The 25,158-nt window shown below is 47.3% G+C and overlaps 1 protein-coding gene across 2 annotated transcripts in view; it reads right to left on the reverse strand.

Annotated features, from left to right (window-relative positions):
• March10 (membrane associated ring-CH-type finger 10) overlaps window positions 1–24,899 on the reverse strand; it is a 95,912-nt gene extending 71,013 nt beyond the window's left edge. For both annotated transcript variants that reach the window (XM_026777189.1, XM_026777191.1), the window contains exons 1-3: window positions 24,823–24,899; window positions 18,116–18,222; window positions 3,562–3,678 (exon numbers count right to left, since the gene is read on the reverse strand). In XM_026777189.1, coding sequence (XP_026632990.1) covers window positions 3,562–3,678; window positions 18,116–18,205 — 207 coding nt within the window. In that variant the 5' untranslated portion in view covers window positions 18,206–18,222; window positions 24,823–24,899. The remainder of the gene's footprint in view (window positions 1–3,561; window positions 3,679–18,115; window positions 18,223–24,822) is intronic.
• Window positions 24,900–25,158: the final 259 nt, after the last annotated feature.

The following is a 25,158-nucleotide window of genomic DNA, read 5'->3' on the forward strand; positions in this document are numbered from 1 at the left end:
TCTCTCTCTCTCTCTCTCTCTCTCTCTCTCTCTCTCTCTCTCTCTCTCTCTCTTTCTCTTCTTTGTCCCAAGCTCAAGCATTGGGCCCAGCAGGGCAGACATGCAACCACACACACTGTGCATTCAGTATTACCATGTCTCATCACCATCTTCCTCTGCTTTTGTGTCCAGAGCCAAACATCCCAGCATCCCCAGTGCCTCAAATGATGAGGGTGAAGCAGAAGTGCACACAAAGTGGGACCTTGGAGATACTGTACAAGTACGTCTCAAGCCTTCAGGATAGCATTTGGAGAATTAAAGTTGATTTGCAAGGATTGTTTCACAGGCATGGTGGCCCAATGCAGCATGAAAATTCCTGTTCTTGCCGTCATCTACCTGCTGCTCCTCTTCCTCCTCCTTTTTCTTGACACAGGTCTCACCATGTACCCTTGGCTGGCCTGGAACTTGCTCTGTAGACCATGCAAGCTTCCAGGTCAGAGATTCACTTGTTTTAAAGGCATGTGCCACGACTCCTGGCCTCCGGGTTTTGTCTTCTGATAGAAATGGTCAGTCTTATGCAAGAGCCATTATTACTTTGTGTTGGGTACAAGTAAATACAAAATTGAGTTAGAAAATCAGGTCTAAGTAACCTATGATCACAGAAGTTGTTTCACCCAACCATGTGTGAATGGACAGCCGTGTCCTTGTTTGGAAGGAAAAGCTACAGGGATACCACAGCATCTTGTCCTGCAGTGCCGGGGGAGAGGAGCCACAGGCAGGTCCGAGTGTTCCCGAGGGGTGTGTGACCCCTGCTGTGAAAGCATGGCCGTGACCTGGTGTGTTAGCCTCTACATGAGTACAGCGGGACCAGGTGTCCGTTTGTTCGGGAATCCCAGTCTAGGAATTGCTACATGCCGCTGTCTGACTTAAAATTGTATCACATTTTTTTTTGTTATCTGTCCTTGATTTTTTTTTATTCTGAGCATAAAAATGACAGCATTTATTTTAGTGCTAAAAATAAGCTGTTCTAGCCAAACCAGTTTTAATTTTTGGATTGACCTCATTCCCTTGGTGTCAGCAGCAGCAGGCCTTACATGTAGCCCTTGACCAGCAGGAAGAGACCCAGGCGAAGCATTCTGACAGCTGCCAACGTGATGAGGGGGTTCCTTTTCACCTTCAGCCTCTAGGTGGGATAGTTTATCATGTGCTTTTATATCCCTTAATAGGGACTATATATCTCTCCCAGGGAAGCAGCTACGTCCATAAACATCAATCACTGATGTTTTTAAGGTGTCCTTTGAACATTAAATAACCATTGTGTGAACATCGTAGATTAAAGAAGAAATCAAGAGCTTGATTGATATCAGGTATCCAAGATCTGTCTCAGAGATCCATGCTACTGATAGGGAAGAGACAGTCCCTCCTCTGGAGTCTGTTTCAGGCATAAAATATTAAATAGGAATTCATAAGGGGCATTTTACTCACCTTAAATCAATTCGCCTTGCTAACAGCCAGGGCTGGATGCAGTCTGTGGTTGTTAGCTCTTACACAGAATGAGCGAAATTCTTAGACAGAGAAGACCTCGAGCATGAAACACGGAGGAAGAACTCAGCAGTCCGGAGCTCTGCTCTGGGGTCAGCACGCCTGAGATGGAAAACCCACTCCACTGCAAATGCCTGTGAAATTATAGCTAAGGTTCTTCAGGGCTACTTGAAGCAAGTTGCCATCTGTAATGTGGCCAAGGTGTGTGAGTGTGTGTGCGCGCAGGTACGTGCACATACGTGTGCATGTGTGTACACTCTTGGGCTCATAGAGAATACTGGTTAGTGTTTTGTCATTTTGATAATACAAGCCAGAGTCATCTGGCAAGAGGAAACTTTAATTGAGAAAATGCCTCCATCGATGGGTCTGTAGGTAAGTCTGGGGGAGAGGAAGCATTTCTTAATTAATGGCGGATGTGTGAACGCCCAGACCACTGTGGGTGGTCCCACCCCAGGCAGGTGGTCCTGGATGGTATAAAAAGAAGGAAAAAGCAAACTGAATGAGCTATGCAGAGAACAAGGCACTCAGCAGCATCCTTCCATGGTCTCTGCTTTAGTTATTGCCCTGACTTACCTTCATGATGGGCTGGAAGATGAAATAAACCCTTTCCTTTCCAAGCTGTCTTTGCTCATGGTGTTATCACATCAATAGAAAGGGAACTGGGGTGGGGTTGAGGTGCTGTTAGTTCAAGCTGGCCTCAAACTCCTGATCCTCTTGCTTCTTAAATTCTGGGATTATGGGCATATGCCACCACGCCCTATTTATATTTTGTTTGTTTGTTTTAAGACGTGGTTTCTCTGTGAAACAGTCCTGACTGTCCTGGAACTCACTTTGTAGACCAGGCTGGCCTCAAACAGATATCTGCCTGCCTCTGCCTCCTGAGTGCTGGGATTAAAGGTGTGTGCCACTACCACCTGGCCTGTTTATATATCTTAATATGTACATATCAAGCCAAGTATGGTGGCATATTCCTACAATCCTAGCATTTGTGAGGTAAAGACAGGATGATTGGGAGTTCAAGGCCAGCCTTGGCTACATAGCCATCTTGAGGCTAGCCTGAGACACATCAGACCCTGTCTCAAAAACAATAGATAATAGACATATACGTAACTATGAGAATGAAATGAGTTAATACACATAGAGAACTGAATGCAATGTTCGCAGTGGTACAAATACTCAAATAACGGCTATTTTGAACACCATCATATATCATATTGTTATAATACTATATTGTTCTTAACTATTTGTTATCAAGTTACACAAAAGTATTTAAACAATTGCCAGCTACTCTATTTGTTGTTATCACTGTATTTAACTCTATTCTTGCCTTTAAATTAAAGCCAGAGACAACAGTGACGAGGATTAGATCAGAAGCCACAAACATGGAGGCCCAGTGCCTCCAACTCTAGCATCAATGCGTGTCTTACAGACTATGAACATCAGGTCCTTCACCACCAGGGGAAAAGAGTGAAGCCTAACAAGCAAGGCCGTGGCTAAGAGTGACAGGTGGCATTCAAAACAGGAACACCTGGCTCAAGACTCTCTTGCCTTGCCCTTTAGGATTCGTAACAGACTTCCATTTTATCCATTTTTGTGCCTGTATGTGTTCATGTATGTGTGCATGCATGTGGTGATCAGTTGTCCAGACAACAAAGGTGTTGTACCTTGGGCATCACAACCCAGGTTTTTTCTTTCTTTTTCTTTTGAGACGGGGTCTCCCACTGGCTTGGGGTTTTCTCAGTTCTGGCAGGCTATCCAGCCAGTGAGCCTCAGGAATTTTCTTTTCATCTCCCCAGCTATGGGATCCCAAGTGCACTCCACCATACTTGACTCCCCACCCTTAAATGCAGGTTCTGGAAATAGACCTCAGGTTCTCATGTTTGTGGAACAAGCACTTTAGCAGCCAAGAGCACCAACACTTTCCTTTTGGAGTTGACTTTTTCCTAACACATCCATGCATGTGTGCACATGTACACACACACACACACACACACACACACACACACACACACAGAGGCAAAAGACTTGAATTCTCCATACCTGCTTGGACGATGACCCACTTGAAAACCGGGATCTGTCACTCATGTCTTTCCCCCATAGCTGATCCTGTTTCTTCTCATTTGGGTCTTTTTTGTATTCTTGTCGTTTCAAACAAGCCTAGAGAACACATAAGAGAGATGAGAAAATGGTTGCATTCTCTTGGGTCTGTGACTAGTTTTGGCAAATTCAGGCTTAATACCAACTTGAGAGGCACAAGGAAAATGATATTCGTCTCCAGCTGTTCATGCAATAGCTGTCACCGGGTTCAGAGACCAGGTGTCACTCTCTTCTCCCTTTTCCCCAAACGTGAGGATCAAAGCCATCGATCGCAGCTTTGATAAACACAAACACTAAGCACACCATGGAATACTTTAGGAAGAGCAGTGCTTTCCTTCTTTTTAAACTGTGCCATGTATGTGTGCCATGTCTGTGTGCCCATATCCGTGTGAGTGCCGAGTATGAGAACACACATATGTGCAGGTGCCCGAGGAGGTCAGAAGACACCATCAGGTCCCCTGGAGCTGGAGCCACAGGCTTTAGTGAGCCACCCTATGTTGCTGGGGAAGTTGAATCTGGTGCTCATGGCTAAGCAGCAAGTGTTTGTGACTGCCAGGCCATCTCTCCAGCACCTAGAAGAGTTGCCTTTTTAGGAAGGCTGTACCTGATGTGAGAGTGTCATATATCAATCTGTTGATTTCATTGGTTAAGGAATAAAGAAACTGCCTAGGCCCCTTGATAGGCCAACCCTTAGGTGAGTGGAGTAAACAGAACAGAAGGCTGGGAGAAAGAAGCTGAGTCAAGGAGTCGCCATGGTTCCCCCATTTCAGGCAGATGCAGGTTAAGATCATTCCTGGTAAACCGGCTCGTGGGCTACATAGAATAATAGAAATGGGTTAGATTAATATGTAAGAGCTAGCCAATAAGAGGCTGGAACTAATGGGGCCAGGCAGTGTTTAAAAGAATACAGTTTCCGTGTAATTATTTCGGGTATAAAGCTAGCCGTGCAGGCGGCCGGGTGCGGAATGCTTCCCTCCGGCGACCAATCTCGCTCGCAAAGGCTGACCAGTTTGGGTTCCCCCGTGCAGGGCAGGTGGTGGCTGAAAGCCCCTTGACCCGGGACCCGCGGGGGTCCGGCTGAGGACACTGCCCGGGTCCTGGTGCAGGTGCAGGGAAAATCTGCCTCATGTTGGGCGCCAAATGAAGGCGGATCGAATTAATACAGGCCAATTGGTATAAAATGATACAACTTTAATATAAATAGCACACTCACGCAACCGAAGTTCCTGCGATGCCCAGAAACAGGAAACAGGAAGGGGGCCCAGCGTCTGTGCACCCCAATTTATAAACATTTGCCCGAGGCCGTCCCACCCCCAAAGGGCAGGCTCTCTCTACATGTACCCAAAATGCCCTACCAGCTTCTTCCAGTCTCGTTCCCCTCTGTGGCACCCCTCTTACCACCTCTTGGGTTGACCAACTCCTGGGTCATGCTACATGTCTGCCACATGTTATTCCCTCTGCTTGGAATAGCCTCCCCATGTCCCCAGCAGCTCAGGCTGCTGGTCACTGAGATCCAGCCAGGGTGACACCTCCTCTTTCCCTGTCTACCTACTCCTCTCGGGGCTGAATTAATTGATAATGAAGCAGCAGACTGCTGCCTGCCTCCATCTGCAGCATCAACAATTGCCCATAGTCATCTTTGGTGCACAAACATGAAATGGAAGATTCCAGGAATAAATAATGCATAAGTTCTGAATCTTGCACCATTCTGAATACTGTGATAAAATCTTACTTCGTCCCACTCTCTTCTGCCCTGGACATGAATTATCTCTTTGTCCGGCATACATACACTCTGCATGCTGCACTCCGATTACTCACTTTGTAGCCGTCCATTTATCAGCCCTGCTGTGGCATTATCAAAACACTGTTGCTGAAACAATCCTCATGTTATTCACTGCTGGCCCCCAAGGGCAAGAGCCGTGATGCTGGCAGCTGTGACTGTGCATCCTCAGAACTGTTCTTCTCACAATTAGGCAGCGGTGCTAATCCTTTACTGAGTCTAATGGGAGGGGCAAGGGTTTATTCTGCTTATAATTCCAGGTTCCAGTCCATTAGAAAGGGAAAATCCCAGGAGGAACTCAAGCAGTTAGATCATAGCCAGTCAAGAGCAGGGAGAATTAGGGCATGCATGCCTGCCTGCTGCCTGCTTCTGCTTAGCTAGCTTTCCTCTCTCACACAGGGCCCAGCCCCTGCACTGATACCATCCAGACTTAATGAGGCCCTTTCTTCCTCCATAAATAACCAGGACAATCTCCATAGCCATGCCCACCAGCTGATGTAGGTGCTTCCTCAGCTGAGGTCCCTTCTCAGGTGGGTTTAGGTTGTGACAAGTTGACATTTGAAACTACTGGGAGGTGTGGTCTTGGAGGGCATCCCCTGCGAATAAAGACGGGGCTGCTCTGTAAGCGTGAACACGACGCTAATGCACGTGGTTTGGACTGGCTATTTCCCCGATTCCACTATAATTGGGTTTGTTTTACAGCTCATTTTCCCAGTTGGCCAGTGAGAACTTGAAGAGTAAAAACCACTTCTCATCTTTTTCATTTTCAAGCATTGAATTGCACTGTTTTCCTTATCAGTTTTAAAGTTGGCACACAAAGGAATGGATTCCATCATGACATTTTCATACATGAGGAGCATTGTACATTGCTCATATTTACCTCGTTGCTCTTCTTTTGTCATTCCCTTCACACACACACACTTTTAAATAGTTTAGTAAAATATACAAATATTTTTATTATTTTTGAGAACTTCATACTTAGTACTGTATAAATATGGGCTTCCTCCTCACTCCAAGTCCTCCCACCCCTTCTCAAATTAATGAGAGAGAGAGAGAGAGAGAGAGAGAGAGAGAGAGAGAGAGAGAGAGAGAGAACATTTAGCACTGCTTGTGTTCCGGGCAGACCAGTTGGGATTGGATAACGTATCGGGGAGTTCATTGGTGGAGAAAGTGGGTTCTCCCTCCCTCAGCAGCCGCTGATTGTAACTCTTCATCTAGGGGTAAAGTCTCGTGATGCGCATGTTACCATGCCAACTGGTATGGTCACTGTGCAGATCTTGTATGTGTGCACTTTAATTTAAATCCTGCAGATGAAAGGAAATGTGCTGTATCTGAGTGTGGCTTGAATCATATTTTTTGCTTCAGAAAATATCAGTCCCTAAATGCAATGTAACAAAAATAAAATAACTAGTCCCCCACCACCATTTTCTTAGCAAAATTAAAATAAAAACTAGTGCCACACTCTTTCTCCCTTCACTAGTACTGAAGCAACCTAAGGACACCAGGGATTTCAGCTGATATTTTAAATACCACCCCCCCCCCACACACACACAGCAGCAAAAACACTTTGAACATTTTAAGTTCACTCACTGGCCTGCGACCTACCAGGGTCAAATCATTCAGAAGTCTGGTGTAAAGACAACACGGTTGTTATTAAGTAGACTTGCCATTTCTCCACTCCCTGGCTGGGTTGAGCAGGGAAAGATTTCCTTCGTGTTTCCTCTCCACTTCCATTAGCGAAAGCGTTTCATTTTTTAATGTGGCAGGATTCAGAATTTCCTGAATCCTGGGGGGAAGCCTGGGAGGTTGGGCTACAAGGTTAGGAACAGAAATGACCTGACTGTGTGTGTGTGTGTGGGGGGGGACAGGTGCTGCAGGAACCATCTGGAAGAGTTAGTCACCCTGCAGGTGACCAGCCCCCTCACCCCCACCCCAGCTCCCCAGCTGGTCTCCTGCAGCCCGTGGACTTCTGGACTCCCAGAGACAGGTGAGGTCTCACCCCACCAGGCTTGGAAAGTAAGAACACTCCAGAAAAAGTGTTCTCGTTTTCCCTGCTGTCCCCTGGGCCGTCTTTTATTTTGAACAACTCTGTCACAATAAATCACTGAAATGGACACTGGGAAGTGCTGCCAGGATCCGTATGTTACATAATGTAAGCAAGAAAACCCAAAAAGGGGACTGGAGAGCTGACTCAGGCTTAAGTGTGCTTGCTGCCCTTGTGAGGCTCTGGAAGAGTTCCCAGCACCTGCGCTGGGTGGCTCAGCGCTGCTAAGACTCCTGCTCCAGGGGATCCTGTGACCTCTTCTGACCTTAGAAAGCACGTGTGTGCACGCGCACGCACACACATACAGACACACACACACACACACACACATGAGAGAGAGAGAGAAAGAGAGAGAGAGAGAGAGAGAGCGCACGCGCCAAAGAATAAACAGTACCTAATCAAAAAAGATCAACAACAACAAAAACAAGCCAGGGATCTTGAATAAATATGAGCTGCTTTTAAAAAAGCATTAAAATACATATTTTTAAAGATTTATTTATTTATCATGTATACAGTGTTCTGCCTGCATGATATCTGCATACCAGAAGAGGGTACCAGATCTCATTATAAGTGGTTGTGAGCCACAGTGTGGTTGCCAGGAATTGAACTCAGGACCTCTAGAAGAGTAACCAGTGCTCTTAATCTCTCAGGCATCTCTCCAGACCCCCAAAACATTAAAATAGTGAATGTATGTAGAGGAGGTACCATGACACACATGTGGAGGGCACAGGGCAACTTGGACAAGTCAGTTCTCTCCCTCCGCTGTGTGGGTCAGAGGGCTCAAACTCTGATTGCCAATCCTGAGAGCAAGAGACTTTACCAGCTGAGTCAACCACGCCCCGAGCTGTTTGTCTGGGTGCACTCTTCCCACCATGACATCACATCAGACCACCCGCTGTGTGGGGGCCAAGGCAAGGAAGTCTGTCTCCTACAGCTACAGGTGTAAGTGGTGCATCCCCTAACCGGTATTGAGGTCATTGCTGCTGGTCAGAAAGCGGAAGAGCCAGCAAACACAGGCCAGACCAAGGTAGATTTTGAACAGAATTCTCGTAGGCTGGGTGTTTTTATTTATTTGAAATTCTCTTCAAGAATACACATGACTATGACTTAAATAATGTTTCTTTTCTTTTTCTTTCTTTCTCCTCCCTCCTTTCTCTTTCTCCTCTCTCCTCCTCCTCCTCCTCCTCCTCCTCCTCTTCTTCTTATTCTTCTTCTTCTCCTCTCTCTCTTTCTCTCTCTATGTTTTGTTTTTTGAGACAGAGTTTCTCTGTGTAACAGCTCTGACTGCTTCTGGAACTCACTTTGTAGACCAGGTTGGTCTCGAACTCACAAAGATCCAACTGCCTCAGCCTACTGAGTGCTGGGATTAAAGGGATGTGCCACCACCGTCCAGCTTTTAAATATATCTTTATCAAAAGCAGAGGACAGATAGGTTTGTTTTTTGCGATACTGAGGACATTATTTTTCTCTGGCTCCTTTCTCGCAGATTAGTGAGAGGAAGATAAGCCATGACAGGGCAGATACTTAATGATTTTCAGCCTGAGACGGCCGAGCAATCTTTCTGTGGAAATCAAACACCAATCCTCTCAGACTCGCAGCTTTGCTGTGAAGGAACACAGAAACACAACTACCAGGAGTCCAGTCCTAGAGGAGCCAAAACCTGGCATCCCCACCCCAGGATGCATTTTCTTTCTCTGGGTGAATATGAATATTTGTTAGTCTGGTCCTTGATGGTGCTGGTTCTGTGGTGGAGATCCTAAAGTGACCAGCTGGCTGGAGAAGGACAATTGCCTGTCCTTCTGGGCTTCTCAATTAGTCCCCTTGTGCCCCGCCTGTCAGGATTAACTGGTCTGTGGTCAGCCCATCAGAGGGCAGCATCAGGTGACTTCTGTGTCCTCCTTCTCTTCCCCTTTTGGTGGCGGCTCTGTTCCCCCACCACATGCACTCAGGCTGCTTCCGTGTAGAAACTTCCACTGTGAGAGCAAATCACAGAATCTGCCCGTGGGGGGTGGCGTGGGTTTTGTGACTCAGTTTAACTCAATCGTGGTAAACAAACCCAGCCCCAGCTCTGCCACTTTCTAGCAGAGACCTAGGGACGGCTGACTCCATTGATTGCCCCATCCCTCAGCTGTGGGAGAGATAAGTTCCCGTGTCAACAGGGTTGCTAGGAGAGCAGGGGATTCTCTCAGGGTCTTCTTAGCTGTGACTGGCCTGCAGCAAGGGCTCAATGCCCCCTTCGCCTCACCGCCATCATCACCAGTGAGCTCTTGTTTTCCATCCCACTTACCGGTTTACTTGTTTCCAAACTCAGCCTTTGCTGAAGCGAGCATGTGACTGTGATCTTGGTCACGAACGAGAGAGTCCTCCTGTGTGGGTCTGAGGCACACTCATCTCCTGACGGAGAGAGAAGTCTTGTCTCTCAACCCACGGAACTCAGCCAGTCAGCTGACGACCGCCTTCTGTGCTCTGGCATTCTGGGGTACACTGTACCCCACTCTGTCTTTAACATTACAGCTGTCCGAGCCCATAATTAGGCTCAGCGATTCTCTATTATCTGTCATCATCCTGGCTCCCTTATGACCTAAGAAGTCGTTTTGCATATGAGCAGTTTCCAGTTATGCTATAAAAACAACTATCATAAAATAGCCCAAATTAAAAAAACCAAAAACAAATGCAACAAGTTTTTCTCTGTACCACCAGCTCCCAAATAATGACACGGAAACTTATTAATTATGAAAGCTTGGCCTTAGTTTAGGCTTGTCCCCCTAGCTCTTACAACTTAAATGAACCCATTTATATTAATCTACGTTCCATCACCTGGCGTTACCTCTCCTCCATCTTGCACCTTCTGGCTCCTCTTTGTCTCCTGGCATTTCCTGCGCACCTAGATTCCTCTTCCCCTTCCTTTCTCTTTCCCACCTCTACCTCTGCCTAGCAATTGGCCATTCAGTTTATTATAGCAGTCACAGCAATGCATCTTCATACCGTGTAGAGACAGCCCGCAACACACAAATATGGACATGACTAGTCTACCTTTTTTTGCTTTTGCTTTTGACACAAGGTCTCATGGAGCCCAGGCTGGCTTTGATCTTGACAACTTCTGCCTCTACTGCCTGAGTGCTGATGTTACAGGTGCTGCTACCACATCTGGTTTTATGTGGTGTTGAGGACTGAACCCAGGGCTTCATGCAGCCTAGTTCATTTTTTTCTTTTCAGTTGGACACAAACAAGAGTCATCTGTCAAGAGGGAACCTCAAGTTAAGGAACTGCTTTCATGAGATTGACTTCTGGGCAGGTCTAGGGGGGCATTTTCTTGACTAACAGTTGCTGTGGGAGGATTCTGCCCATCGTTGGTATTGCTGCCCCCGGGCAGGTGACCCTGAAGGGTATAAAAAAGACTAAGCAAGCCATGGAAAGTGATCTCGTAAGGAGTAGTCTTCTGTGGCTTCTGCTTCGGTTCCTGTGATGGACTATGAAAGCTGTGAACGGAAACAAACCCATTCCTCCCCTAGGTGCTTCTGGCCATGGTGTTTAGCAGAGCGGTAGAAAGCAAACTAGAAGACTAGGCAACCATTCTACAGACTGAACTGTATCCCTGTCTTTACATCTCAATTAACAATGGCACCTGTGCGGTTGCGGTCGGCACCCGGAGGGAGGAGCTGGCACTGCCTACACCTCTGCTGTTGTTCTTACTTGGGTCTAATGCGCCCAACTCAGAGTTGGGGGTTTTCGTGATCACTGATGACATTATTAAAGTTCACTTTAAAAGACTGGCACGATGGTTCCCTCATTGCCTGAGAATTCTAGAGAAGCACGTGCCTCAAAACTGGGCCTCGTGGTACTGACTTGTAACCTCGGCTACCTGAGAGGCTGAGGCAGGAGGATGGTCATCTCAAAGTCTTTCAGGGCTATGGAGTGAGTTCAAGCGTAACCAGGGTAACTTATAAGGTGGTAGATATAGGAGGAGGCTGGGGATATAGCTGTGTGTACGCCTGTCCTGGGCAAGGACCCAGGTTCAATGTCCAGCACTGCACAATAAACGAATAAATAAGCAAGACTCTCTCCCAGGCTCCCGTGGGAAGAGGAGCTGAATGACAGCTGAGAATCCTCTATTGAAATGCTTTGGGACCAGATGTGTTTTGGATTTGGGTTTTTTTCAGATATTAAAGGTATTTGCATAAATCTCACCAGGAGATCTCTGGTAGATGTCTCAAGTCTAAACACAAAATCCATGGACCTTAAGCCCATACTTTGAGGGTATTTCATGTAATGTTTGAAATAATTTTGTGCAAGAGACGTTTCCCTGGTGTGGCAGTATACTGGTGCTCAGGGACCTTCACAGCCTTGAGTATTTGAGATTTGGGATTTTGGATTAGAGCCGTGCAACCTGCATCTCTCCCTCCTGCCCACTGCCACATGGTATAGAAGCCACCAGCATGGCCTTCAACACATTTATATCGCCATATTTCGTTGTTTGATCTGCACTTGAAAGAATTGAGATGAGCAAGTGACATGAAATGAAACCAATTTGAACACATTTGAGAGATTGTGGAAAATTGTTCCGAAATGCCAAGTGTAATCTTCCCTTCTAGCCTTCCAGTGGTCATTGATGGCTAAGGCTAAATTCTGCCTCCGGTTACATAAATACATTTGGGGAGGGAAGTAAGAGGTGAGGGAGAGAGGGAGGGAAATACGGAGAGGGACAGAGAGAGGAGAAATATGAACACCCTGGGAGGAACAGAGCCAAGGTCTAAGATAGAATATAATTATATCCTAGTTACCCGATTCTGAAATAGCAGGTAATATGCCAAATAGATGTTTACTTCCTCTTTTTTCTTAAAAGAGCCCCACCCAGGCACCTAAAAGAGTAGAAGCAAACAATGAGGGTGGGGTTAGCCTTCTCTTAGAGCTAACCCACAGACCTGTAAAGGCTGCATTTGCTGCATACCAACCTTTAGAGTATTTTAGGACAGAGCAGGAATAACCCAAGTCTAGAAAAAAATTAGGAGGTTCCTAAGGGCTTCAATTTGAGCCAGTTCATTAAAGGCAAGCCAAGCGTGGGAAGGAATGTGTGGCAAGTGTGTGTGATTTGGGAGCTGCGTGTAGTGATTACGTCTTATACCATTCCAATGCCCTGCAATGGGAAGTCCCAGGTGTCCCGAGCAGATGGCTGCAGGGAGAGCCAACGCTTGGATTCCCACAGGGTGCAATGGGCCAGCCCCACGGCAGGCACAGCCAGCCTTCTGACAACGTAACATGCTGTCACTGCAAAGCCCACACGCGACAACCGTGCGGTCAAGCCACAAAACAATCTCATAGTATTTGAATAAGCTTGTGGATTTGTATTGGATTGGATCTATAGCTAAACTCAGCCACATGGGACGGGTTGGACACAACACATTAAGGTATCGGTACCTACCCAGCACAACTCCCCTCAGTAAATGATCTCAGCACACTTTGGCTGGATGGCACCAAGTTAATCACCGGTCACTCAAGCCATGGAATTGACTCTTTTCTAAGACATAGTCTTTTGATCAGTCCAGGGAAACCTTGAACTCATGGCCCTCCTTCCTCTGCTTCTCAAGAGCTGGAATGATTGAGGTATACCTCCATGCCCAGCTGCAAGTGATTTTTAAGTCCCAACTTTATTTATTTATTTATTTTTTGGTTTTTCGAGACAGGGTTTCTTTGTGGTTTTGGAGCCTGTCCTGGAACTAGCTCTTGTAGACCAGGCTGGTCTCGAACTCACAGAGATCCGCCTGCCTCTGCCTCCCAAGTGCTGGGATTAAAGGCATGCGCCACCACCTCCCGGCTCCTTAAGTCCCAACTTTAAAGTCTTTCTGGAATAAGGCAAAGGATAGGCGAAATAATATCATTAAAAAAACAAAACAAAACATTGCAGGGCTGGGCGTGGCGGCATACACCTTTAGCCCAGAACTCAGTAGACAGAGGTAGGTGGATAACTATGAGTTTGAGGCTAGCCTACTCTACATAGTTAGTTCCAGGCTAGTCATGGTTACATTGTGAGACCTTGTCTAAAAGGAAAAGTTACTGCTGTTCCTTTGGGGTTGCTACCATCGGTCAGTTTCCCTGTTTACAGCAATCTATATCTTAAAGACAACCATATGTTATTTCGTGCGGCCCCATTGATGAGTGGCTTTGAAAAAGGCCAGTAATGATGCAGTTGGTTCTAGGAACAGTCACACGCTAGCTGGACTATGTCTGACAAGTTGGTGGTTAGCGTAGATAGCACTGGCTTTCAGGCACTACAGTGTGTGGTTCAGCCTGGGCCAGGAGGCTCACGACAGTAAGAGGCTAGGGAGAGGAAGCGACGCAAATGAGAACTGTGTGCAGTCTCCAGCCAGAGGGAAGCGTCCTAAAGCTGCAAATCTACTACAGATCATCGACAGCACACGTAAAACAGGTTGAATTTCATGCTATGTAAACTGCCACCCAGTAATTTCTTAAAAACAAACAAAACGCGAACCCAGATGCTATGTGAGTCAGAGATTCCCTTTAGTTCTAAATTAAAACTGTAATCTTTACAATCTCTGTAGTGAGAAGGCAGTAAAAGCAAGGTGGGGCGGGTGGGGGTTAGGGTTAAGTAGCAGTTCCTGCTAAGGTTGGTCTTGCTTAGGTCCCTGGGTCTGGAGCCTGACTTTGCGGGGGAAGCTACTGAAGGTCTTTAAGCATTCCCATGGCACAGGCTAGAATATGACAAAAGTCAGGAAGGTGACAAAGTCAGCCATGACAAGAAGGAGGCCAGCTAAACATTAAAGGATATTGTGGTAGTCTCAGGTGAAAATTATGGTATTTGGAACCAGGGTGGTGGTCATACGATAAAGGGTGGCATAGGCTCAGGTGCCCTTAGGTGAGCTTGGCAAAGTCTGCCAGCCGAAACTTTATGGGGGAGAGATTAAGGAGTCAGGGAAGGGTTTGAGGGGAGGAGGGGTGGTGAGGGATGGACATGTTGGATCAGTGACGCCTGTGTGGATGCACCCACGGCTCTGGCATTCTGCGAGACTCTGGGGACAAGCCCGCTGTATGAAGTAGGGGTTAAGAACAGGAAGAGCCAACAAGTGATGAGGGCCTTGTGTATCAGAAGTGGGAGGGGGCTGAGGCTGAGACCCTGGGACTGTATCAGAAGAGGAGGGAGTAGGAAAGAAAACCGGAGATTAACATGAGGGAGACACTATGTCAGGAGACCGTGACATGAGAGAGAAGCAGCCTCGGGAAACAAAGACTCAGAAGGTGTCACTGAATTGGGTCACCAACCTCAGCAGTGGCTAAGAAGAAGTGCGCATTTACAAACAAACACAGAGCCGACAAGGAAGTGAAGACAGACATGAGACAGGCTGGAACAGTCTGAGACAGACAGGAGGAAGCGGGTGCTGCCAGAGCAGCAAGGCTTTGCGCCTGGCTTCTTAGGATGTGAACCTCAGTGTAGCTGTAGACTGGAGCTGCTAGGGACAGAAGATCGGGCTGAGGGTGCAACTCAGTTGGTGGAGGGCTTGCTTCTCACGCAGCAGGCCTTGGATCCTGTCTCCAACACGATACATAGATAAGCCAATAAAAAATATAAAAGATACATACACAAGTAAATAAAATAGAGAAAGAGAGAGCGAGAAGAGAAGGTATCAAAACACAGACAGCTGAGTCCCATGACGGCAGAGGCTGGATGAGCCAAGGCCTCCGCTGGTCACTAGCAGGACAGTGGACACTTTGCCCTCTGAAACCGGATGGCCGGGAAGGAGGCTGAGAAGGTTCCCCTGCTTGGATTTTTTGTTTGAAAGGAAAATGGACATGTAGGATCAGATGTAAAAACTGGAAAGTTTTCAGTCAAGATTATAACCAGAAGGGTTGATGGACAGGAAATACTTGACGGGAGTCACTCTTGTCCATCCACCGACGCACATCTCCGTCCATCACCTGCTCTGCTTCCAGCTCCTGAGCTGGACCACTTTTTGCCACCTCCATGCCTATGAACTTGATCCAGTTCACCATATCGTCTTTGCTAAACACCAATTATACTTTCAAAATATTTTGCTTTTTTTTCTCTTGTCTTTTCCAGCCCTTTCCCCTCACAGAAGCCAAAGTGATTTAAAAAAGAAAATAAAAAAAAAACCAACCAACTAAATCAGATCATGTCTCTTTCCTCCAAAACTATCCAGTGATTCTCACTGTGATGAGATTCATGTGGATGATGTGTCCTGCTTTCTCTTGTAAGAGCCTGCCTGATCCGGTTCTACGGAACTCTTCCACCTCCTCAGGTCAGACACTTCGCTTTGGCTCTCGAGAGCGTGATGCCCCGCCCCTTATTATGCTGGGATTGTTTTGTTTGTTTTGTTCTGGGTTTTTTTGTTGTCTTTTTCCTATATTGATCAGCAGCTGTCCTCATCAGTTTTCCTTGAGGTAAGCCAGCTTAAAGACCCGGAGGGTTTGTTTTGGCTCCCTGCCTTGTGGGTTTGATCGTGACAGACATGATGAAATGGCACTCTTGCTAGAGGACATCATGGCGGCGGCAGCCATTCAGCTCACAGAGGCCAACAAGTGAGAGGGAGGAAGGGGCTGGATTTCCATAGTTCCCTCAGCCAGCACACCTCCAAACACCTAAGACTTTTCACTAGAACCTGTCCCTTAAAGGTTCTGTCCTTTTGCTAGGCCCCGCCCCTTAAAGGTTCTACCCTCTCCACAGTGCCCCGTAGGGAGCCCAGCCTCTAGCACATGGGCTTATGAGGGAACATTCTAGAGCCACACTGGAGCCACACTGGAGCAGTAACCGAAATAACTTTATACTGTGTGCACATTTTCTATTTCCTAAACCTAGAGCGAAAAAGCCAGAAGAGCAGGGCCCTTGTTCAGCACAAAGTAGGCATGGAGTGGATTAAATATTGGTTGGATGACCAAATCAAACCAAATGAAACAAAACTGGCAATGCTGAAAGCTTAAGTGATCTTAGACAAATGCAACGGTCCAGGACACATGGTTGTGGCATTTCCTTCACCAGGGACCACTGATATCAAGCCTTCCGCACTCACTGGAGAAACAGCATTAAACAAGTGTTTCCACATGCCAGCCAGGTGGAGGAGGCATCTTTGTGAAAAGCAGATGATTCCATGAGTAACCCATCCCCAATTGCTGCAAATCTCCCCCTTTGCAGTCCTCCTGGGTGTGGACTGTGGGAAGAAACTGCCGATCCTTCCCAACCCCAGAGCAGAGTGTCACCGTTCAGGTGAAGCCAGGCTACTGAGCTGGGTCTGGTTTCCTTGGTGATTCACAAGGCTCAGTTCTGTCTGAAAGAGAAGAACCTGATAGCTGAACTGTGTTTTCCTTAGGGAGGGACTGTTTTCCAAGCTCCATGGAGGTTGAGGATGTGTCTCCTTGATTGGCAAGGGCAGCTTCTCACGGGGGGGCGGGGGGCGTGAGGACAGATCCTAAAGGCTCTAAGAATCCCACAACCGAGTCCAGCAAGTCTGTCCCATGCCAGCCCCAGGTAATTGCATCATGACCCCTCAGGCACCCCATCACTTTTGTTTTTGCTTGCAAACACTGTAGCCACGGAGACCAGAATTTTGCTTGTTGTAGAGTGGCTAACCACCTTTCTTCTGGTGCCCATGACAACAGAAGAGCGTGCTATAGGGCAACTCAGTTAACCCCTCAAGGTCTTTTTGCTTCTCAGCTCAAGGGCTGTATGCCAAACACTGCATTAGATACGTGTGTGGAGGCATGAGTGTGTGTAGGGTACATGTGTGCACAGATGCACACATCCAACACACATGTAGGCCAGTGGAAGATGCTGGGTTCTTTACCTTACTCCTTCGAGACAGGGTCTCTCAATCTGGAGCTAGGCTGGTGACCAGCAGACCCCAGTGATCCCATCTCTGCCCAGCAGAGCACTGGGTTACAGATGCCCACGGCCATGCTTAGCCTTTTGTGTGGCTGCAGGAGTTTTAAACTCAAGTCCTTATGTTTATTCAGCAACATTTCACTGCCTGAGCCACTTCCCAGCCCCAACATTTGGGTTTTTTAAAAGCCCCCTAACATTGCAGCATGGAGGACGGAGTGGTGTAAAACACAAAGTCAGGACCGCCACTGGGATAAAATGCTCATTTCACTTCTGCGACAGTATTGTGAAGTTAGAGCCAACCATTTTTTTCTTTTTTTTAAAAAAAATTTATTTATGTATACGAGTGTGCTCTCTGCATGGATAGAAAGGGACATCGGGTCCTACTATAGATGGTTGCGAACCACCATGTGGCTGCTGGGAATTGAACTCAGGACCTCTGGAAGAACAGTGCTTTTAAACACTGAGCCATTTCTCCAGCCCCCAGCACCAACCATTTTATACAATTCAGAAAGATGAGTGACTTTTCACGGTCAGCCAATGAGTGGCACGTTCAGGGTGGGCTCACACCGATGCAGCCTGAAAATTCTTTTTTTAAAAAAATATTTATTTATTATGTATACAATGTTCTGTCTTTGTGTATGCTTGCAGGCCAAAAGAGGGCACCAGACCTCATTACAGATGGTTGTGAGCCACCATGTGGTTGCTGGGAATTGAGCTCAGGACCTTTGGAAGAGCAGGCAATGCTCTTAACCTCTGAGCCATCTCTCCAGCTCCAGCCTGAAAATTCAATTCCCCCCAAAAGACAATCCTTGCTTTCCGCAATTACCTGATATTCAGAGTCCACCTTGTGCTGCATGTCCCGGAGATACTGAACGTCACTGACGAACTTCTGCCTGTCCCTTGCTTCATGCAACATGGTTCTTAGTTCCCGATCTAGGTAAGACAGATGATGTGGGAGTGTCATATATCAATCTGTTGATTTCATTGGTTAAGGAATAAAGACACTGCCTAGGCCCCTTGATAGGCCAACCTTTAGGTGGGTGGAGTAAACAGAACAGAGGGCTGGGAGAAAGAAGCTGAGTCAGTGAGTTGCCATGGTTCTCCCACTCCAGGCAGATGCAGGTTAAGATCATTCCTGGTAAGCTGGCTCATGAGCTACATGGATATTAAAAATGGGCTAGTCCAGGTGTGAGAGTTAGCCGAGAAAAGGCTAGATGTAATGGGCCAAGCGGTGTTTAAAAGAATACAGTTTCCGTGTAATTATTTCGGGGCATAAGCTAAGCCAGCCATGTGGGCGGCCGGGTGCCGGGGACGCAGCCCCGCTGCTCTTATTTCAACAGACAGAGAAGGAAACATACCGTGACAGATGTTGCTGTGGGCCACCACATTTGGGTTTATTTGAGTAGAATTACATGTGTTTGTTTATTAATCTATTTCCCCACTGTTTGAAAGGTACAAACGTTTCTTTTTTTGTATTTGTGTCAAAGTTCTTATAGCCTTTTCTGTTCCAGCCATAAATAATGCAGGCACGTTCATCAGCGGGCTTCAGAGATCCCATCCTGGTTACTCAAAGGGAGTTAAGTTGACAGACACCTGACTGGGTAGCAGTTCCACCACATGACCGAGGAGTAAACAAGAACCCAGATATGCGGTGACCAAACTGTTAAGTCCTGGGTTGCTTAAATTCACGGATGTGACCATTGTCCTTAATCCAAGCCAGACATTGCCAGCCGCTGGGTACAACAGCCAGGCAGGCAGACACGGTCTCTGCCTTTGTGCTGCCGACGGCCTAGGGTGGAGAACCATCGCTACACAGTTCAGCTGGAACTGCCAGCACAGAGCTGGGTCTGGGCTCCTTGAGGGAATGGCACCATGGAAGAGCAGAGTGACTGGAAAGATCGGCCTGCAACACTGGGCTTGGTAAATCATGAGTTAGGCAAGAGTTGGCAGAGGGCAGCGGGTGCCTCAGGGCATAAAGGAGAATGAGGAACAGTGAGGGCTTATGTGGGGCCTTGCAGGTCAGAATGAGAAGTCACATGAGCTAATAATAGGTTCTAACCCAGGGAATAAGTGTTTCATGGTGTATGTGGGTGTGTGCGTGTGCAAGTCAGAGTTGGACATCAGTTGTTATTTCTCCTCAATCACTCCTCGCTTTGTTTTCTTGAGATAGGGTCTCTCACTGAGCCGAGAGCTCACTGATTTTGCAAGAATAGCTGACCAGAAAGTCTCAGGGACCCTCCTGTCTCTGCTTGCCCAGCTGTTAAGTGGATGAATGGGGGGTGGTGTCGGTCCAGAACTCAAGTCCTCATGCTCACTACAGCAGCATTTCACTGACTGAGCCATCTCCCAATCTTTTACATTTGTGTTTGTTTGTTTGTTTTTGTTTTTCAAGACAGAGTTTCTCTGTAGTTTTGGAGCCTGTCCTGGAACTAGCTCTTGTAGACCAGGCTGGTCTCGAACTCACAGAGATCTGCCTGTCTCTGACTCCCAAATGCTGGGATTAAAGGCGTGCGCCACTGCCGCGCAGCACATTTTTGTGTTTAAAAGGCTCCTAAAGTTGTAGTTTGGAGGATGGGGTGGGGTATTACGCGGAGTTGTAACCACCGATGGTCTAGGAGACGAAACGGTAACAAGGCTTGGGGTAGCAAATGTGTGGGGAGGAGGAAGAGGAGGCAGAAAAGAAGGACAGTGGGGGTGGGGAGGGTCGTAGCTCCCACGGAGCAGCCTGTGGGAGGGCCTGGTGTCCCTCTGAGCGTCCACCTAGATTAACTCATGTCATAGTCACAAGTGCTGCAAGGCAGACAACGTAGTTTCTGATACAGGACAATGACCTAACCGCAGCTCAAGGGTGATTTTAACAAAAAAGGAGGGATTTTGACCATCAGGAGACACACAGCCAAGACACAACCGAGGTTTTCCTCAGTGACCTCCTATCTTAAAATTTCTATTGCTGGAACAAAACACCATGACCATAAAGCAAAGTTGGGGAGGAAAGGGTTTATTCAGATCACACTTCCACAGTGCTGTTCATCACCAAAGGATGTCCGGACTGAAACTCCAACAGGGCAGGGTCCTGGAAGCCAGAGGGGTGCTGCTTACTGGCTTGTTCAGCCAGGACCAGCTGCTCAGGGCTGGGCCTTCCCCGCACTGACCACTAACTGAGAAAAAGCCTTACAGTGGAACCTTAAAGCATTTCTCTGCTGGGGCTCCGCCTTCTCTGCTGTGTCAAGTTGACACACAAAGCCAGTCAACACAAGGGACTCCTTATCGTAACACACAAACACAGCGCTAGCAAGACACAACCCTTCCTTTCTTATTCATCCGCAAGATCTCACATTAACAACAAAAATAACTTGAAAAGTCCCACGGTCCTTACAAGTTCAGATACATTAAAATTTCAGTCCTTTTAAAATAGTCAATCTTTTTAAAAATCCAAAGTCTTTTAAATTTCAAAGTCTCTCAGGGGTGGGCTCTAGTAAAATACTTTCTTACTTCAAGAGGGAAAAAAATAATCAGGGCACAGTCATAATCAATCCAAAGCAAAACAAAATTCCAGCAGTCCAGGGTCTGGATTCTATTCACGGTCTTCTGGACCCCTCCAAGGGCCCGAGTCACTTCTCCAGCTGCGTCTTCTTAGGCTCCGGCTGACTCCACTCCACTGCCGCTGCTGTTCTTGGTGGTCGCCCCATGGTGCTGACATCTCCAAAACACTGGGGTCTTCTGCTGTGACTGGGCCGCCCTCTTCACCAACGGCCTCTCATAAGTTCTAGTCATGGTGCCAAGCCTCTGCTTCCCTGCATGACCCCTTCAGTCCTGGGCCTTCAACTGCCACTGAGGTTGACTTTCATGAATGGCCTCTCCTGACCTCTTCAGCGCCAAACCTCAGCTGCTCTCCATGACCCCTTCATGCCTTCAAAGAGTCACCTGGGTGATGCCTACACATTGCCAAGGCCAGCTGCCAGCAAGGGTGGCAGCCTCTGGAAGACAGCTTCTTTGTGCTCTGAGGAAACACTTTCCAGAAGATTTCACCTCAGTGATGCTGCGCTCTCTCCTCTGTCTCTGTCTCTCTGTCTCTGTCTCTGTCTCTCTCTCTCTCCCTCTCTCTCATTTTTCAAGACAGGGTTTCTCTGTATAGTCTTAGCTGTCCTGGAACTCACTCTGTAGACCAGGCTGGCCTCGAACTCACAGAGATCCACCTGCCTCTGCTTCCTGAGTGCTGGGGTTAAAGGCGTGAGCCACCGCCACCAAGCTGCTGGTTTCTTCTTAATCACTGCTAATTTCTTAGCTCCAACTGACCATCATCAAGTGTTCCAGTAAAGCCAAGTGTGGCTTCAGTAGTTCTGGGATCTTGCTAATGACAGCTGATTCTTCAGCCCAAGTTCACCAGAATCACGGAATCTTAAATAATAAATGACTCCGATAAGAGTCTTTATCTTCCTTCTGAAACTTCATAAGCCATGCCTCCGTCCTCTGTATTGCTCTCAATATTCTTATCTTCCAAGACCCCACGGAACATCCCACAGAGCTCTTAACACTCAATGGCTCTTCTAACCTAGAAGCTCCAAAGTCCTTCCAGAATTCTACCAAAACCATGGTCAGGTCTGTCCCAGCAAAGCCCCACTATGTTGGTACCAATTTCTTAGTTAGGGTTTCTATTGCTACAAAACATCAGGACCATAGAGCAAGTTGGGGAGGAAAGGGTTTATTTGTCTTATACTTCTACATTGCTGTTAACCACTGAAGGAAGTCAGGACAGGAAGTCAAATAGGGCAGGATCTGAGAGGCAGGAGCTGATGCAGAGGCCATGGAGGGATGCTGCTTACTGGCTTGCTTCTCAAGGCTTGCCCAGCCTGCTTTCTTATAGAACCAGGGACCACCAGGCCAAGGACGGCACCACCTACAATGGGCTGGGCCCTCCCCACATTGATCACTGAGAAAATGCCTTACAGCAGGATCTCATGGAGGTATAGCCCCAACTAAGGCTCCTTCACAGCACACCTCAAATCTAACGCTTTGCTGTGGGGGCCGAAAAATGCAGGCCCATTTCCACCTTGTCTGCTGGTCAGAGAGTTTGGAGATTGACAAGCATAGTTGCATGTCCCACTCAGGATGTGAGTGCTTGGTTCTTTTGATATTAAGACAGCTCCATGCCACCTGACAGGTGGTCAGGATATGTAAATGTACTTCTGCTCCTTCCTTTGTAACTATGAGGTCACCCGGGGAAGGGCAGTCTTCAGCACACCTGTCCTAGAGCACCTTTGCTACCTAGACAACAGAATGCTAACGATTTGATGTCTCAGAGTGACAAAGCGATTGTGTTAGTTAACCTTTGTGTCACGTTAATAAAGTCTTTTGTTACTTTTCCCCCTCCACTTTACATTGGGTATAAAAGCTGTGGAAAAACAAACACAGGTGATTTCAGAAATCACTGGAATACCCTCCCAGTTTTCTGTCTTATTATGTTTATGCATCTTCATATTCTTTACTTATATGTCTTCAGTTCCCACGCCCCTGCCCTGGCAAGAGGTGATTTTTGTCGAGGCTGGTCCTTGACCTTTGTCTTCCTGGAATCAGGAAGGGCAGCTTTTGAGACGAGAACGTGGAGATTGAAGTGCAGAGCTGTAGGCACTTCAGACACCATTCTTGTCTCATACTCAAATGGAGACTGTAATGGTAAAAGCAAAATTGCTGCGGATCCTGACGGCTGCAGCGGCAGAAATGCTGCAGGTCCCCAAGCGGCAGCAGTGGGCCATGTGGCAGCAGGCAGCAAACCATGTGGCAGCAAGCAGCGAACAGCAGGTCCCAAGAACAGTCAGGCCCAGGTAGGGACGGCACAGTTCCCCTGAGTGGCTGCAGCAGGCTTTGAGGAAAGACAGACCGACAGGCACACCAAGGGACCACCTCACAGGTCTCCGAAGGCGGCTGGCTGGTCTCAGACAGGGAACCATGTGGCTGGTGAGAGACAGACAGATAGGCATACCACACAGAGTGAGGTTGGATATTTATTTAGTGGGTTATGGAGGGGAAAGGAATAAGGGAAGAAAAGCAGAGAGGCAGAGACAGAGAAAGAGAGAGAGAGAGAAGGGAGAGACAGAAGGGAGAAAGGGGAGAAGTGGGGAGAGGCAGAAACTGCCTCTTTGAGAGGGAGATGGAAAAGGAAGAGACTCAGGCTGGAAGCTGAAGATCAGTTTGCCTCAGAGGAGGTGTGTGTGTGTGTGTGTGTGTGTGTGTGTGTGTGTGGCTTGTCTCTTAAAGGGACAGGACAGATCAATTACAGAGATCTGCAAGGCTCTGAGCTGATTGTACAGGTAAAGATTTGGCCACTGCTGGCATATTGCTAACAACTGAAGTTGAAGCAAAAATGGGTACTGAACAGAGAAAATGAACATGGGACAAACCCATTAACAAATAAAAGGTAAGGAAGAGGCAGTTGGAGAGGAGCTCAGGAAAGGATTTCAGAGGCAGGAGGGAAGCCCAGTGGATGGCCGGTCCAGATGGTGAAGGGAAGTCTCCAGGAGGAGGCGGTGAATACCCTTAGCAAGGGCAGGAACAGGACCAACAGGGCTGCCGTTCCACTGTGTTAGCTGTGTAAACGTGTCTTGACTTCAATACATTAGACTTGGTTGGTACAGTCTAATTTATGACCACAATATTATAGCTCACAAAGTTATAAAATGGCACTGTTTGTCCCAGACTGAGACTGCCAGATCTCATCAACAGATCATTGACCGAAGCTCTTTCATAGATTGCTGCATATACTCTTAGTGATTAGGGCATGTTCTCAGCTTCTCAGAAACGGCACGGGGGGGGGGGGGGTTGGTGACACCAACCAAGCCCTCAGGTGTGTGCGCCCCATGGCTTTCTTCCATCCTCTGCTTTACTCGTGTGTGTAGATACTAACAGTCAGCTTGTCCCTGACTCACGGTGACCCAGTGTCTGGTCTAGGAGTTATAAAATCTTGCAAGGTTTTCTGTCTACCCTTGAGCAGCTTGGGGAAACTTCCTGGTCCCTGGGAGGACTGTTTTCTCTCAAGGTAGACGGTGGGTCTTTGGCAAGTTAGGATCTGAAGCTACAATATATAGTTCTATGTCTGGTAAAACCCCTAGCCAGGATCGTGCTTGTCCCCTCTTAAGCTATTCCCTAATTTTCCTTGTGATAAGAGTCAGGTTGACACGCCAACCTTTGTCCTGTAGGATCAACTTGATCCAGCTCCATGGAACCCTTCCACCACCTCACACACCACACTCTTGACTGCTCAGGGCATTGCTATCACTTGGCCCAGGATGGTTGGGTGAGCATTTTCCCATCATGCACTTCACAGGCATAGGGCTCTACCCTCATTACCTGTTTTTTCTTTCTTCATATATTTACCTGCAACTGTGTTAATTTTCTATGACTGTAACAAATACCTGAGGGAAGTCAGCATAAGGATTGTGTGTGTGTGTGTGTGTGTGTGTTAGTGTGTGTATTTCAACAGACATTAATGGACCATATTTAAAAGTATCACTTTTAACTTTTCATATAAGTTTGTACCTGCATAGAATGATGTCTGTTCCCCCCTTTTCAGAAAATGGTGGGGTTAAAAACAGAAAGATGGACCCCCGCTGCTCCTGTTGGGAAGAGAAAGAAGCCTGTCTGAATATTAATCAGGCAGGGAACACCAGAATTCATAACCAGATTATGTTGATGGCCACAAAAGCGCACAGCCCACAGCCCAGCGGGATGAAACATTGTAGGTGTACAGCGAAGCCCATTGCTCTAGCATGGCTTCAGGGTGGTATAACGGAAGGAAGAGTCTTAGTCAGGAGGCCTGAAACAACCCGGCTTGAAGGGGTCGGAACCATCGCCACTGCAAAACTTTCTAGGTGC

This window comes from Microtus ochrogaster, unplaced genomic scaffold (genome assembly GCF_000317375.1).
Source record: "Microtus ochrogaster isolate Prairie Vole_2 unplaced genomic scaffold, MicOch1.0 UNK48, whole genome shotgun sequence".
Classification (NCBI taxonomy): domain Eukaryota; kingdom Metazoa; phylum Chordata; class Mammalia; order Rodentia; family Cricetidae; genus Microtus; species Microtus ochrogaster.